We start from the raw sequence: 17102 nt of genomic DNA, 5'->3' as shown, positions 1-17102 counted from the left end.
GAAGCATTTTCTCTCTTAGCTTGAGAAAAATTATTATTTCAAATTAAAAATCTAGATGATTGATGATTCTAATGTTTAATCCTGTTTTACTAGTAGACATGGCAGACTAAGCTAAGGCTTGAGTCCTACTAGCCTGTGTAACTCTTCTCAAACTTTCCTTTAATGGAAGAACAAAAAGAAACCTTTAACAGATTTACAGTCCTCTTGTAGGATGCTGTGGTCAGAAAGAAGTGTGGCAATTCCTTTTAATTGTGGGGTCTCAGTTGAAAATTCCCTGCAGATAGTTCTGGTAGTTTTATATGAATGCAAATGCTCTGTTTTGGTTTTCTTTTTTCTTCAGAAAAGACCATCTTTCAAGCAGATTATTTCAATCCTGGAATCTATGTCAAATGACAGCAACCTTCCAGACCAGTGTAACTCATTCCTGCATAACAAGGCAGAGTGGAGGTAAGTTTTCTTCCTTCCAAGATGATATGATGAGGTTTTACATTGAAATGGTATGAGTGGTTTTTTTCAGAAAGACATCAGACTCCAATGACGTACTGGTAGAAAATATGTGTGCTTGAAGTATTTTTAGAACATAACTTACCTTGTTGTTTTTCAGGAATGCCCAGAATGTTGCGAAACTTGTATTAGGAGCCAATGCACTTAGCTGTACCCTATATTTATTATTACAGTGGTTTAGGCATCATGATATTTATGGTTTTGTGATTCACATCTTAAAACCAATTACAAGGTTTCAGTCAATAGTGTGGGGGCAAAAGAACTCAGATAACATACAGGTTTGATGCTATTTTCATAGAAAGTATATCAGTGATGTTAATATTAAAATCAAAGAAAGATAAGGGGACTAAAAACCTTACCTTCTGAATCAGGAATCTGTTTGTACTCACTTGAATGCACTCTACCATTTTTTATGTGTTCTCTCCTTTGTCAGCTGTGTGTTCACACATCCAGCACATGCCCATGCCAGTCCCATTTTTTACAGTGTTCCAGCATTGCTTGAGCATATGATTTTAGCTGTTGCTGATTGTAATTGTTATTCATAAGTGATTAGAAATGGAAATGAGATTTGAGACAATTTTATTGCATTACAGTTTTGCAGTAAAGCTTCCAGTCTCTTTTTTGGAATGTGCCAAAACTTCAAAAACCTGTCCCTGAAGCTTATTTGTGGGATAGAAAACTTGCTGCTTCCCAGTAAATCCTTCTGTTTGAGATGGAATATTGAAAACAGATCTGCACAGGGAGATGATTTTTGCAGATGATCGTGCCTCGCTCTATATTAAGAAGCGTTTGCTCTATGCCGAATAAGCAGCGAGCACAAATACCAAAAGATTCCCTGCATCGAAGAAACCGGGACGGGGTGGAGGATGGGGCTTGTGTCAAGCCCGGCAATCCCGCGTTTCTTCCGCTGCCTTCCAAGGAAAAGCAAGACGTAGATTTTTAATGGGGCGAGTGGAAAAACTGAGCTGTCGCTGGGACGCCCCCGGTCACACGGCGGGGTATAAATAGCCCGGCCCGGGCCCGCCCCGGCTCGGCCGCGCCGCCGGCGGCCCCGGACCCGGCCGGGCGGCGGGGGCTGCGCGCCATCTGCTGGCGGCAGCGCCGCACTGCGCCCGCCGCGCCGCCCGCGGGGCCGCCCTGCAGCGCCCGCTGGGCCCTGCCCCGCACTGCTGCTGCTGCGGGCCCCGCTGGGCCCTGCCCCGCACTACTGCTGCGGGCCCCGCTGGGCCCTGCCCCGCACTGCTGCTGCTGCTGCTGCGGGCCCCGCTGGGCCCTGCCCCGCACTGCTGCTGCGGGCCCCGCTGGGCCCTGCCCCGCACTGCTGCTGCTGCGGGCCCCGCTGGGCCCTGCCCCGCACTGCTGCTGCGGGCCCCGCTGGGCCCTGCCCCGCACTGCTGCTGCTGCTGCTGCGGGCCCCGCTGGGCCCTGCCCCGCACTGCTGCTGCGGGCCCCGCTGGGCCCTGCCCCGCACTGCTGCTGCTGCTGCGGGCTCCGCTGGGCCCTGCCCCGCACTGCTGCTGCTGCTGCGTGCTCCGCTGGGCCCTGCCCCGCACTGCTGCTGCTGCGGGCCCCGCTGGGCCCTGCCCCGCACTGCTGCTGCGGGCCCCGCTGGGCCCTGCCCCGCACTGCTGCTGCTGCTGCGTGCTCCGCTGGGCCCTGCCCCGCACTGCTGCTGCGGGCCCCGCTGGGCCCTGCCCTGCACTGCTGCTGCTGCTGCGGGCCCCGTTGGGCCCTGCCCCGCACTGCTGCTGCTGCTGCTGCGGGCCCCGTTGGGCCCTGCCCCGCACTGCTGCTGCGGGCCCCGCTGGGCCCTGCCCCGCACTGGTGCTGCTGCTGCTGCGGGCCCCGTTGGGCCCTGCCCCGCACTGGTGCTGCTGCTGCTGCGGGCTCCGCTGGGCCCTGCGCCCGGAGCCCAGTGCTGAGCGCTCCGGGTAGTGTTTAAAGTACCCCAACTGCATGGCACCGTTCTTTAAGCAGACTCTGAGCATCATATCGTGCATTTGACAGTAGATGGAACGAGGAGGGTTGGGAAAAAAGTACATCCTACTGAGGGGTTTCTTATATTAAAAATGTTTAAAAGATGAGCAGATACTCAATTGCCTTTAGGAAAGGTGAATAACTACGTAAATCTTGCCAATATAGCAAAATAAAAGCTGTACTGGCTGACATTTGGTGACAAACGTTATTTTACTTAATCGGTTTATTTCTTGAAGTGTGACTCAAGTGGCCCAAGTATTTCTCGCACATTTGTTGCTAAATTTCTCAGATGAGGAATGTCTAAAAAGGTGTTAATGAAAAGCCATGTAGCAACAAACAGCCCTTTGGTACTATCAAGTAACGAAAAAACTTTTTACCATGGAGACTTGTGTTAAAAAGAAATGTGACATTTTTTCTGGAAGAATAAATGGCTTAGAGACAAGGAAATATGAGAGAGAAAATAAAAATTCAAGATGGGACATGATTTGCCTGAAAGCAAAGATGATTTTTGAATTGAGCTGAAATGAAAACACAACATTCAGAAAGAGCACAAATCATGTGGGCACTTGTTTGGAAGCTGGAAGGGTGCTTTCCTATCCAAATTCTGGTAACAGCTTCCTGCCCTGATGTGAAAGCCATGTCAGAATGGAAGCTTTCATGAATGCTTAGCCAAATAAACAGAATGTATGCAAAAAAATTGCCACCTGAAATAGATAAAAGATGCATAAAGTGGTCCCAAAGGATAAACTAAAAGAGACTTAAGTTTGTTACTAAAAACAACTGCATATTAGTTTAATGTATTTTAACTTCTGTATTGAAAAATCTTTGCTTTTACTGATTTTTTTTTTCCATGGTCTTTTATCCCATAGTGATTTGCAAAGAGATAGTGAAACCAGCAGTAGGGAAAGTATGAGTTATATTACCACAAAATAGGGAATTTTAATGAAGTCTGGATATCAGAGCACTGGAGAAGGATGGGCTTGGGAAAGACAAAAATTATGCTTGTTCCTTTGAGGGACCTCTGAATTAATGATCCAGATACTGCACTTTCACAAGGATGCTGCACTTACCAAAGCAAAGCTCAGACAAACTGGATTGTGTTTTTCCCCACTCTTAAAAAAAGGCAACCTGAGGTCCTTTTTATATAGACATGCCAAAATTGTATCTGCAGCATCAAGTAACTGGAGTCTTCAGTATCACTGACTGGCTAGCATGAAAACTGAGAGTGGGCTGAGTCTATACATGACTGCTGGAGTTGATAACACGAACCATGCTTTGACTTATCTATATAATGCAGTCTTATTTGCAACATTTTCTGGTATTCATTTTTATATTAATATCATATTATGATTTGCTTGTGCTGTATTTCCCTAAAATAATTCAGTGTCTTTTTTCCTAACTGTTCCACACATGTTCAGCATGTTTTTATTATTAATTAAATAGGGGCACTACCTTATGCCTGAGTTGCATAGGTCTAGTTGTGTAGGCCCTATGTTTAAGTTCATATTCTGTGATCTTTTTGGAGCCCTTTCTGAAGCCACTTGTATTACAGTCAAAAAAAAATTACTGTAGAAGTAATGATGTTCCAATTCAGTGAGAGATCCCATTTGTCTGCATTTAGTCATATATGGTAACTGCATCTCTCCTTCCATCCTCTCCCCACGAGTGGCTGCTCCAATGATTAAAATAGTTTATTAGTGATACTTACATTAGTATATTAGTAGCAATTCAAGGCATATGAAGAAATGCCAGTCATTGTGTTTAATCTGTGAATGTCATTATCATTTCTCATAATGTATTAGTATTTGTTCTTCAGTGTCACAGAATGAAACTATTCTAGAAAAACCAGTAAACTCACACTGCAGAACTACAGGAGCAAACAAATCCACATGTCCTACCATGTATAATGTTTCAAGCTGCTTCATTTATGGAGTAAGACTCATTAACTGGGCAATGTACAGTAGCTTTCTCTTTAATTACACAGTTTCATTATGCAGTGGAATTATTTTTCAGAATACAACTGTTTTTGCAGACTAACCTTTTATTTTAAGAGAAGTTTCTGTCTAATGAAGAGAGATAATTACAGTACAAAATAGACTTTTGACACAGAGAAAACTATTGTTACCAGGACTCCCCTAGCACATAATATTATTTTAAAAGAGAATGTAATTTACATATTTAAAAAATTATAGAGTTGTATGTAAGTAGCAGGGATGATGAGAGACAAACTAAGAAAAGCAGTGCAACTGCCCTCAAATTGCTCTGTAGTTTCCACAGTAGATAGCATAGTATGTGTTTTACCTGACAAAAGGGGTTTATGAGGGATATGGGTGTCTGGGGATGAGTCACTTTCTGGCCTTTGGTCCAGTGCCTTTTAGTTTGTTCCCTTGTTGTCTCTTTATTATGATGTCTGACCACTTTCTACCCAGCACAGGGATCAGTCTTAATTTATTCATGCCTAAATATGATAGAGAATTTTTCTTGAAATCTTAAGCATAATAATTACGAGGGGCATTTGTTCTGACCACCACATAGAACAGCTCACTCAGCAGGACTCAAGTGTGATAAATGCCTTTGCCCCCAGGTGGCTGATTTCTGCAGTAGAATTAAGCATGGTGGTGAAGTTTGCAGTAGGGTTTTCTGGTTATTTGAGCTCTGAATCCTTTCACTGTACTTTTTAAGCAATGCTCTCTGACAGAGATGTCTTATCAAAATGAGAAATTCATAGAATTTGGAAAATTCATATTACTTTATTTGCTTAGACTCTTTGGGTATGCTATTTTCCCACATTGAGAGGCTGAACTATTTTAGTCGAGAAGAGTTTAATCATTCCATGCCAGGACACGAGATTTACAGAAACAAGTAATTCTCTTTCTCCACCCCAAACAGAAATGACAGCTAACTCTGTTAGTCCTTCTACTTTCTTTTTTAAAACATGAGAAGGAGCATATTTTGTTCACAGCATGTTAACACAAGAAAAATAATGTGGAAGTTTGAGCAGAATGTTTAACCTTGCAGAGTCCAGACAGCTATCTTTGGAGCTCTCTTTAGGATTTCTTGTCTTCTTAGGAGCTCACTTCTTCAAGGAGAAAAACGAGATGCTGTGATTGACTCTTCCCACAACTGTCAGGATACAGTGCACAGTCTCCCAAACAGGCACAGAAATGTTAAGTGCATTAATAGGAGATTTTTCTTTTCTTACCCCACAAGCAAAATATATGTCTGAATTTGGTGACAGAATTGTTGTTCACCTTCTGTGTATTTGTGTAGTGCAAAACTTGTTAAACTCTTTTCCAAGAGCAGTTCAGTTCATGTGTTTAAAATACACCATCCATCAGAAAGTATGTCAAAGGAAGCTACTTTGTTAAGGGAGGTGCGTGCAGTGAAACCAAATACAGCTGGTATCTGCAACTTCCTTAGAGTACTGCCTTCATTTCCTGCCCTTCCTACTTTTCATAACTTTGCAAGTGTGGTGGGAACTGGAGAGAAGTCAACTAAATCCTTTTCACAACTGTTCCAAACTTGAGAAGCTTGCATTTGTAACCATTTGCGGGGCTGGCTCATATCACAGTTTGCGTTTTTGCTTTTGTATCTTCACCTAAAGAAACAGAAAGGTAAGTGGGGAAAACATTCCCCCACAAAATGCTTCTGTGCATTTTGAGTGTAAGTCCAAGTAGTATTCATAGTCAAGTTATAAACCCAGACAAATGGACTTCTTGGACTGCCTGTATTGTATTGTTAATTCTTGTCGCATTACCAGTTCTTATCTTTACGGATCAGATTATGTTTCATGATGTTGGGGGGAAAGAAGGCATTTTCATTTTAAAAATGTTTTTGTTATATGGTATTTTACTCTTTTAAATGTTATTTTTCTTCAACTGAAGGTATTATGGTCTGATGTATAAACATTACCATTTCTTCCTAAAGCCGTGAAAGACTTTGCATTTGGTAATTAAATGAACTGCTTGAGTTAGTATTGTACTTTTCAGCCTTTCACATTTAATTAACATTCAAGTGGGAATTATGAACAATTTATATCTGTCAGGAAAAGACAAGACATAACAAATTGTCTCCGTGCAGATGTGAAATTGAGGCAACCTTAGAGAGACTAAAGAAACTGGAGCGTGATCTGAGCTTTAAAGAGCAGGAACTAAAGGAACGGGAGAGACGTTTGAAGATGTGGGAGCAGAAGTTAACTGAACAATCAAATACTCCTGTAAGTAGACAATAATTCAACCTTTCATCTTGTGTCAGAAGGATTTGAAGCTTTGTCTATATAAATCTCAAGACATACTAAGGAGGTAGTGCTCCTGTTTTTAGTTGTTCCTTTGGGCCAATTTTATTGCATCACTGTAGATAACAATATTTTTTTTAAATTTCACCTAATACATTAGGTACCACATATTACTGATAGTTCATATTGTGACATGGGCATTTTAAGTAGTGTCCATTGATTTATTTAGAGTTCTCAGCTTTAAAAATTGTTTACATTCAATAAATTCTTTTTTCAACTAGAAAGTTGTAGACTTTATGGGAGCAGGATTTGGTCTTAAATGTAAGAATAATTTGTATCTTCCAGAAGGCATGTCGTGAAACTTATGCAGATTTTTTTTATTCTGTTCTTTTTCATTGAGAAGTAGCAAATTCCCATTCTGTGAAAAGAGGGTCAAAATTCGAAGTATTAATTTAAGGTTCTGATCATAATTAAAGCTAACATAACTTTGACTGGCCAGTTACCAGCTGGTAGAATTCTCACATTTCTATTAGTAAATTGAACAAAAAACTTCCTTGCATTATCTTGAATTTCTTGATGAAATGCTATGCTCTTCAACCACTGATTGGCAGAGGGAGGACCACAGGGTTAGTGCATGGCGAGACATTACAACAGAGTTGCTAAAAAAATTACTGTGATACCTCCTTGTTTTTAAAGCACTAGCTAAGACAAATACCAAATTGAGATTGAGTAGCATATGATTTTTCTTATGCACAATTTTATCCTACTAATAACCTTGATTCCAGCCAGACCCATTTACATATGACTTGTTTTTAAGGCATAGCTTATTGCTGTTCTTTGAATGAAGTTGCATTTATGCTGCAAACATGCAGCAATGAAATCACAGAGGATAAATGTTTTCCTATGTGCAGATTCTGTGTGTTTTCAGTAGATATCTCTATGCCTGCTTTAACACTTGCCATATTCCAGTAACTGAGCTGTGGGCCATCCTCTATCCTGAGCACAGCATGAGACACTGCCTTAATGAGCAAACCTTTTCACCAGCAAGGCCCTAGGGTTTTTTTATGCTGTACTTGCTTATGACTTGTACTTTTCACTTAGAGCTGGCATTGCTGCAAGAATAAAGCATTGTGCTAAGGCCTATTGTGCTAAGCATGAACTGTCTTTCTGCATAGCATTAACCCAACTGTCCTATTGCATTTAGGTGCAATTTCTTCTAATAGACAAATACAGGATTGTTTTTTCCATACATCTTAAGTAAAATTACACAGAATGTATTTTTTAAAGAGCCATTTCATTGGAAAAAATTGGATATACTGGCAAAAAAAGGGCTTATTCAAGCAGGATTGGGGTTTTTCGTAGCACTGGTTACACATACAACTATATTGTAAATTCATAGCCGTAAGTCATTTGCAAAATATCTTTGGGCATTCTGTTTGCAAGCTGTAATTCTTGGGAGTCAAGCATCTGTCTTCCTCCATTAGTTCAGGCAGTGTCTGCTCAGCAGCATCAAACTAGAGGGTTACAACAGGGAGTTCCAATGCTTTAAACTACCTTGACTGTAAAAGCAGGAGTAAAGATATGGCAGCTAGAACTGTGACACATCTTAGAGTTCCCACTAGGCATAAACCTGGTTCTTAGCCAAACCTAGGCCTTGTGGTGTCTTAGCTGGTACTCTTGTCCCTGCTCTGTGTTCTGCAGTCACCTTTTCACTTGTCTCTGCAGCAAAGACCAGAGGCCAGCAGTGGTGTGCAGGAATAGAATCTTAAACCAAGTGACAGGAGAACAGTGAAGCTGTCTCTGCCACTTGATTCTCCAGTGTTGTAGGATTGGTAGAAGCTTCATCCTGCGTGGTAGGTAACTGTGAGTGGCAGGCTGCTTCTGCTCCAATGAGTAAAGTATAGCTTCACACACTTCAGCATGAGGGAAGGATGAGGCCAGTATTGAGGCCAATATTTAGAAATGCTTCTGTGCATTTCTCCCTGCTCTTGTTTTGACCCTTTTTCTGCTGCATCTTATACAACAAGCTCCTTTGAGTCTGATCTCTGCAAATTCCTTTGTGTGCATCTCCAAAAGCCTCTAGCACAAGGGAATCAGGAGCATTTTGGTGGAGTAAAATATATCCATAGCTGCCATGGAATGGGAGACTTCTCTTGAAAGAAGATTTGACTTTGCGATGGTAGTGGATGTAGCTAAGATGAACAATGTATTAGAGGAAGACAGTAAGCAGGACAGGAAATCCATATTTCACCTGTGATGCCCTGTACCTGCAGGTGGTCATTTAACCATGGAACTTAGAGAGCCTGGTGGATCCTAGCCATTTCTAAGGGTCTCTTCTGATAGTCATCATATGCAGTGTGTCACTGAAGGCATGTCCTGTCCCAACAAACTCTTTAAATTCTCCAGATAATGAGATGGCAAAATAGGGAGGAAGTAATGTGATTATAACTTGCAAAATGAGCCATTCACAGCTTACCCACTCTCAGACATTGAACAGTCAATGACCCAGAAAGGTGTTTCAGTGGAGAGCTGATTTGCAGCTTTGTTGATTTTTGTTGGGAATTCTTCCCATGTCAGGGATGCTGTTCTGTGGATCTAAAGTAACTACCTGGCAATGAAGTGTGTGTGCTAGGTCTTGTTTTTGAAAGGTTCCTTCTTTTTATCAGGAAGAGCTTGATCCAGCTAGCACACTGTTGATGGTGTAGCTGGAGGTTTTTGTAGAGCCAGGTGTACAGAAGCTTAGCTGCAGGTTCTTTCATCACATAGCAGTAGGATGCATGAGGGCTGTTTAGGGCACCGCATCATGCCAACTTCTTTTTATTTTTCTTTCTTAAACCCTGATCACTAACTTTACTTTAACACAATGCAAATAGTAAGTCTTTGTAAGCAGGGAAATCTCAAGTGGAACAGAAGACAGATGCTGTCTTTTTTAATGATAGAAAATTAGTCAATTTAAGTGGTTTTACCAAGAAATGGGCACTCTTTGAGCAACCCTGGCTGTGAAGCCTCTTGTGTTACAAAAGCAGGGCATCACCATAATCACCCCTGTAACTTATTTTGATCAACTGCCATTGACTCTTCAGTCAGTTTTCTGATTAGGTTAAAAAATATATGAAAACCCGTGAATTTTGGGTAGGCAGTTTTACAAATGCTTTGGAAAGGAATGCTAGTGCAGGTGCTAGTGCACCACACAGCTCCTTTGCTGTTGTTTTAGTAGTGCCTCAGTTGGGCAATCCAAGACAAGTAGGTAGTTTAATTTAGGGTGAAACTCCTGAGTTTTTATTCCCTGTGAAGCACAGGCAAACATGTCACAGAGGTTACTAGCCTGGCCACTCTGAAGAGGCATTAATCATTAACCTGAAGAGGGCATATTTCATTTGTTACTACAAACAGACTGGGTCAGGAGAATGCCATTATCTGTAGGTGAAGATTAGCGGAAATTTAATACGATGTACAAGCAATTGACAGATGTCTCTTGGTACCACTAAAGAAAAAAAAAAAAAAAAAGCTGAAGAAGCTGACAAGCTGACCAAAACCACCCCTCTTCCCCTGCCTGCTTGTCCCTGGGATGGCTTCTGGAGGTGTGGTGCTGGTGCAGGCTGGAGGCCAGTTCTCCTGTCCTTTGCATTGGTGAGAGACTCATTTCTGATTGTGGCTGTTGCAGGGTGACCCTTTCTCTCCTTTTGAGCATACACTCAAAACCAGTCTGCTGCTGCTTTCATTTCTGATATTTAGGGACTGCTGCTTCTGCATCAAATGCAGAGCTTGTTTGGCTTCTCAGGTCTTAACCCAATTTATTCTTCAATCCTGAAAGGTTGAATTAAGCAGCTCCAATTGCCTTGGAACCAGTCCACCTGATTGGGAAATGTCATATTCTGTTTTGTGCCATACAAAATGAAGGATTGAAGAGTTTGAACCTTCTTTTGTCATGAAAGCTCTGTTGCCTGTGGTTCTTGCCATGCCACTCAGTGATTTTGGTTTAAGAACAATGACCCCAGAATGATGCTATCTGTTTTAATGAATTCTTACTTGACCTCCATGTTTAGATTCACTAATCGTATACTCTCTGTTGATTGCTGACTAATCTGGTGGTGTCTTTTTCCTTGATTTTTAAATTGGTTCTAACTTTCACTTTTGCTCTGTCCTTTCCTCCTTTTAAATAGTTTTTCTTACCTCTTGCTGCAAGAATGTCTCAGGAGTCTTACTTTGAATCTAAAACAGAGGAGTCAAACAGTGCAGAGATGTCATGTCAGATCACAGCAACAAGTAACGGGGAGGTAGCTGGCATGAACCAAAGCCTGAAGGCCTTGATGATGACGGGCTTTGGGGATATCTTCTCTCTGAACAAAGCAGGATCTGTCCTGCATTCTGGAATGCAGATAAACATGCAAGCCAAAAAGAATTCTTCTAAAACCACCTCTATGAGAAAAGGAAAGAAAATCAACATGGCTTTGGGTTTCAGTGAATTCGACTGGTCAGATGACGATGATGATGATGATGATGATTTTGATGACACAGATGATAGCAGCGAATGAAATAAGTTGTAGAGTTAACCCTGAAATCGTTTTAGCAAAGCAAAACAATAAAGTTTTAGAACAAGAATCCTGTCAGTTTGGTCTGTTTAAATCCTGTAAAAGAACAAAAAGCAAACAAACACCAACAAAAAAGATATTTACCAGGCTGAGCATATTTGTATGTTGAAAGATATGTTGTTTCTGTTTCAATTGTGCTGGCTTATTTCTGCTTTGATGAAATTTGGAACTAAACTTTCCAAACTAATTGAGATTATTATTATTTCATTATTATATCTATAATTCCTAGTGCCTGATTACAGAAACTATGGCTTGATAAATTTAAGATCCAGAAACACTGGGGGAAACTTCAATGCCATTAATGCCATTAATGTACTTCAAATTTTTCTTTTGTGTTTTTTTTCATTTCCCTTACCCCTTTAATTGTCGGTCATATGCATATGCTTGTACTTCCAGATTTGCTATTTTCTACATCTGTTCTTTCTTCCTGTTGTAGTGAAGGGGTTTGCTGTGTTTCTTAATTTAAAGCCATTTTCAAGGCAGCATTGTGGGACGTCACAAATAAGTTTCTAGGAACAGAGAAGCTTGGGGAGGAAGAGAGGGGTTAGTTAAATATATAGTTTAAAAATGGAATAGCAGCAGAACTCAAATAATCCCTATTAGTAGATGATTTCTATAAATGTGCTTTTTTTCCCCTCACGTGTATGTGCATGTGTGTATAATTCACTCTAGCAAAGTAAACTGCAATCAGACCTCTGCATCTATTATCAGATATTGTGATCTAGAAGCTAATTTTCAGTTATGTTGATGTGAATCCATGAAGCCTCATTAACTTTGATGGACTTATTCTTGTACCTGAGAGCAAAAATTGGTGTTTGTAAATTTTGATTCTGTTGTATCTGCTAAACAGCGTGTGCCATCCTTGGGAAAGGACAAAGAGAAGCCACTGTGACATTTCAGCTTGTGCCCTACTACTGTGGCTTGTGTGAAATTCTCCATAGTAGAATCTGGCAGTAATGTCAGGAATATTTACTAGACTCTGCATAAATGTTTTTTGCAGCTACATTACTTTTAAAGTATTGTCACTGCTGTTACAGCTTACCATAAAACTCAGTGTCTAACAATCTGCTGCAATAATTGCCTGCCAGGCACTTATGTTGAGAGCAGTGAGGATGTTTCTCCTGATGACCCCTTTAGTGGTGATGCAGAAGGAGGGAGGGAAACCAGTGTGAACACAGATGCAGGTTAGAAAGGAAGATGATGTAAAATATTTGCCAAGGAAGAAGGGCAGCATTTCAAAAGAAAAATGTTACTGTGTAGTTCAGCAGTAGTGGGAATAAGCCATCAAAATTCCATTCTCAATTACTGGAAGGGTTTCTTTTATAAAACTTGTGGTTTTGAGTGGCTTCTTTAATTATAGGCTTGCCTGTTACACAGCTCTAACCTATATGTTATGGTGTTTTGTGGATAGCTTAAAGAAAAATGGATACATTAGATAACAGCAAGCTTGAAATCATTATCTGTTCACTCAACAAAACAAAGTTCTTCAAAAAGTTTTTCTAGAGTGGGCACCTCTTTGGGTTGTGAGAAAGAAAGAATTGTTTCATCCTTTAGCGTCAGCACTGATCCAGTCACCTGCAAGGCACAAGTGCTGTGCTCAGGCTGGCCTGCTCCATTTGCTCTGCATGGGATCATAGTTCCTGCAGGATGTCATTTAACCCTCTTCCAGACACTCCCAAACCTCTTGACTTGAACTTCCCTCTTGTATCTGGAAGCTGTTCTCATGGTGAAATTATCATTTAAATGACGCAGTAAATGTTCAAGGTATCCCAAGGAGAAACTCTTTTGGCTCACGTGGGGATGGCTTCTTAGGTCCATCAAGGAAACCTGATTTTAGGGAGAAAAAGAGAATTGAAAGGACAAATGAAGTGAAATGGAAATAAGAACAAATACCTTTTCCAGTATAGATTTGTACTATTTTTGTAAGTCTACGTCTGCTAACACCCACAGCAACGATTCTATTTTTGTAACTGCCACTTTGCACTCAGCAAAATTGTGATGGATTTGTGTAATGTAATATGTGCACTTTAGATCTTAAGGTGTGTATCATTGTGCATAAATTACTGTACCACATAAGCAGTGTAGGGATGTACAACTGAAAACAAAATTTGGTTCAGTACATTTCTACTTCAAAAACCCAAAAAAATCTGTTCCTAGCATTGATATTTTGCACTTTTTTGGTGTTTGACAATCTTAGAGCACTTCATGCACATTTATGTTTGTGTGGGTTTTAAGTGAATTTAACTCCTTAATCTTTACAGAAATAAAAATAGTTTTAAAGTAGTATGACACAGATTTTCATAGTTGCGACATCACAAGGTTTAAGTCTGTCTTCAAGGTTTTGTGCTTACCCAGGTGTGTAACCCTATATCAGCAAGTATCATCAGAATGTGGTAGTCTGCTTGTAGTAATTTCTGCCTACTTGTTTCAGTATTTTTTAATGAAGCAAGATGGATTTTTTCCCCTTCACCTTTTTTCCCCATGTTGTTTCTCAAAGCAAATTAAACTATATTAAGGAAAAGTTTAAGCTCTTCTAAAACTTCCCCATGCATTTAAAGCAGCAAAGGTGACCTCTCAGTTGTAGATAAGGTGATAACGTGCCAAACTCTTCTGATGCAGTTGAGATATAGTATTACACTTAGGATTTTGGCTGTGCTTACTAAAAAAGCAGTGGTATTAATTGCATTTTTACTTTTCTGTGATGAGTTTCACACCAGGTGTCTCCAGTTTGCAAGCCAGTTATCATATGTGAGAATCAAGCTGTGTTGTTTCTGCCTCTGAAATGCTTCTCACTAGATAAAGGCTTTGAAAATGGCTCTGGTGGGCAGGTATGGTGGTTGGAGGAGGGCAGAGTATTTCATCTTCCACACCTGATTTTGCTCTGCAGTGTATCCGAGTCCATCTTCTACCTGTCTCATCATCAGGTTATACAAATCTCCACAAGAGTCCAGAGCCACATCGTGTGTCAGCTAATGCAAGCATTAACCAAACCCAGAAGGCATTTCTCTGGCTGCTCTGGGCCAAAGCCAGAACAAACCACCAAAAGCCTTCCTGTGCCTTGTACACTTCTCAGCTCACTTGGCCCTGCCAGGCTTTTTAGGTTCCAGTTTCCTCTGTCTTCCATAAAGCCTGAAGGTATTTGCAGTAAAATAATATCACTGCATTTGATGGAGGGGAAAGGTAAGAACCAGGCCTGAACTTGGCATATTTACCAGGCTGCTGTACTGCAGACATGAACTTAGGTGGGTAAATGGCCTCAGAGGAGAACGGGGAGGATCGACTTTTGGCTTGTTTAATGGTCAGCTGGGACCAAGACAGAATGTCCAACTCCCTAGTCCTTTTCTTCAGCAGTGGGGAAAAAATATGGGAATGGGACTTAATGAAGGAAAACTTTTGATCTAGTCATTTTTGTGACAATGTCATCACTAATTTCTTGGAGTAGCAAGTGCCTTAGGGTACGGTGTGGGTGTGCTGCGTTGCCAGCCATTGTGTGCTCCCTGACATGGAGCTTGTCCCCTCTGGACAGGAAGGGCTTTCTGGAGGTGAGGTCTGGCGTGGCCTCTTGTCACACAGTCATGTTCGTGGCTTGTCATTTGCTTATCATTCCAGAGCTTTTCTTAGATGTTGATTCCCTTCTGGGTTTTAAAGTGTTTATTCTGAGTTAAAATATCTGATGCAGTAATGATGGGTATTGCTCTCAGCAGTAGCAATGGATCTGTAGTGTACATATAGCTGTTACGTACTGAGCAGCGTTACTGTGTGTCTTTAGTGGTGTACTTCCTTTATCTGTAATCAGGCAGTTTTTACAGGTTTTTAATAAGACCTCTGACTTGACAGAGGTTTTGACTATAGTCCTAGTTAGAATGTTCAGGTAGAAAAAGTAAGTTCATTTAGTAATTTTCACAGCCCTTAAAATGCACTGGTAGGAATCTGGAGGAGAGACCTTTCCCCTTTCCCCCAGGCTTCAACTTAGTGTACACTGTAAAATCTGCACAGAGATTTCTGATGTGTGAAGATTTAATTTTAAAACTGTAGAACCAATGATTTTCTTTTAACATTTTATATTGTGTGCTAAATACTCATATGCCTTTTAAAGTCAGATATAGTCCACTGCATTTCTTGCTTTTGCACTACTGAAGAAGTTTTGTACTGAATAGTAGGAGTCGATGCTACTTACACTTCAGGTTTGAACTGATGGAATTCGAATAGAAAATATTTTCACAGTGTTAGAAAACTTCATTTTCCCTTCTGAAAAAGCAAAGCTGAGCGCAATGCCTATGCCAAAACTCTTGTGCTGTAAACTGAATATATCATTTGTGTGGAACATGCAATGTTACACTTGTGTGTGGTAAAATCTTGCAGTGTCAGTTATTCTCTTTATTGCACTTGACATATCATGTCTTGTTTTATTCACACTGTGGATTCGATTTTCCAGTGTAAAACCAAAGCAAACAAACAAAAAGAAATCATACAATGTATTCAATTTCCTCAATTGGTGTCATAAACTTTCTTTTGGTGTGAACTTTTCCCTTGCTTCTCTTTTGTTCCAAACTTCTATTTTGCAATAAACATTTTGACAGTAAATTTTATGCATTTGTGTGACTGTGTAAAATGCTGGAGTTCCAAGAGGTTCCTTATTGTCTACTGGTTTAAGTCACTTTTCTGTATTACTATGTGACATTTCTCCTTTATTCTCCCATTAAGAAGAAGAAGAAGAAAAAAAGATAAATAATACAGAACTATTCTGCCACTGGTTATATTTAAACCAGAAGAAAGCAGAAAAAACCCACTGTACATCTAAAAATGCGTTATTGGACTTCTGCAGTAAATTATTCAGTTGTACAAATCATTTTACCAGGCTCCTGCTGCAGCACCAGCCATTTTTACTCTAAGTACCTACAAAAGGCACAACTCAGCCTCCTGAGGGGGTTCATGATTGTCACTTGCCCTTCCTTGTCCTTTAGTGTTGCTCCCAGCAATACTTTTGTCCCACAGTGTTCTGCCCAGGCTGCAGGTCACTTAGTGTGCAGCTGGAGGTGCTGGGGTGCCTAGGGGACATGCTTGGCCTGTGGGTGGGGCCTGGGGACCCTGGGGGTGGCAGGGTCCTCTGAAGGAGGTGACAAAGCCATGGGGGGGGTGGGAGTAACCGAGCTGAGTCTCTCATAAATCACTGTTATCTACATCAAAAAGTTTGCAACTACATCATGATATTGAGCTTCTAGGAGACACTGACTGTCCAAATACAGATCTACAACAATTACTGGTAATCCTTTAAGCTGAATAAAAATGCCAAGAAGATGACACTTTGGATACCATATATTTGAATGAGTATAAAAATGGCAATCACTGTTACAGTGACATCTTCTCCTCTGTCAGTTTTCACATCATCCCAGAATTTTGTTTAATGCAGCCATTCCTCCGTGGTTTCCTAGGGCTTCAAGAGCTAACATCATCTTGCATCCAACAAAGTGTAGGAGGAGGCTGGGAAGTGCTACACTCCTCCAGCCTTACAGGAGTTGTTACAAAGCAGTGGCAGAAACCAAGAGAGACTTGGCTGTACATGGGTGGGAAGACAGTCTGCAGTGGCCAGACTCCAAATTCTGTTTTCACTGCTGTCCAGTGAAAGTTTTCCTTCCTTTTGCAGAAAATATCCATCCTTTGGGAGGGAGTCATATTCCCAGCATTATTTTCATTGAAGACCAAAGCCATAGCAAAAGCCTTCCTGTAGTGTCAGAACCAAGAGGAGAGGCAGATAGAGTCCCTTGCCATCAGAAGGTTTACTTTTGCTTCCTAAG

General features: G+C 41.0%; 1 protein-coding gene across 2 annotated transcripts in view; it reads left to right on the top strand.

The window, feature by feature from the left end:
* MAP3K20 (mitogen-activated protein kinase kinase kinase 20) overlaps window positions 1-17102 on the top strand; it is an 89881-nt gene that overhangs the window by 50544 nt on the left and 22235 nt on the right. Inside the window, exons 10-12 of one of the 2 annotated variants that reach the window (XM_054277851.1) lie at window positions 341-447; window positions 6562-6697; window positions 10879-15896. In XM_054277851.1, the coding sequence (XP_054133826.1) occupies window positions 341-447; window positions 6562-6697; window positions 10879-11250 (615 nt within the window). In that variant the 3' untranslated portion in view covers window positions 11251-15896. Of the gene's footprint in view, window positions 1-340; window positions 448-6561; window positions 6698-10878; window positions 15897-17102 lie in introns of those variants that run through there. The other variant, XM_054277852.1, reaches the window with a different exon arrangement.

The sequence above is a fragment of the Melozone crissalis genome, unplaced genomic scaffold, assembly GCF_028551555.1.
Source record: "Melozone crissalis strain CALT ecotype California unplaced genomic scaffold, PUWL_Pcris_2 ptg000023l_1, whole genome shotgun sequence".
Classification (NCBI taxonomy): domain Eukaryota; kingdom Metazoa; phylum Chordata; class Aves; order Passeriformes; family Passerellidae; genus Melozone; species Melozone crissalis.
This window is presented reverse-complemented; position numbering and strand designations above follow the sequence as displayed.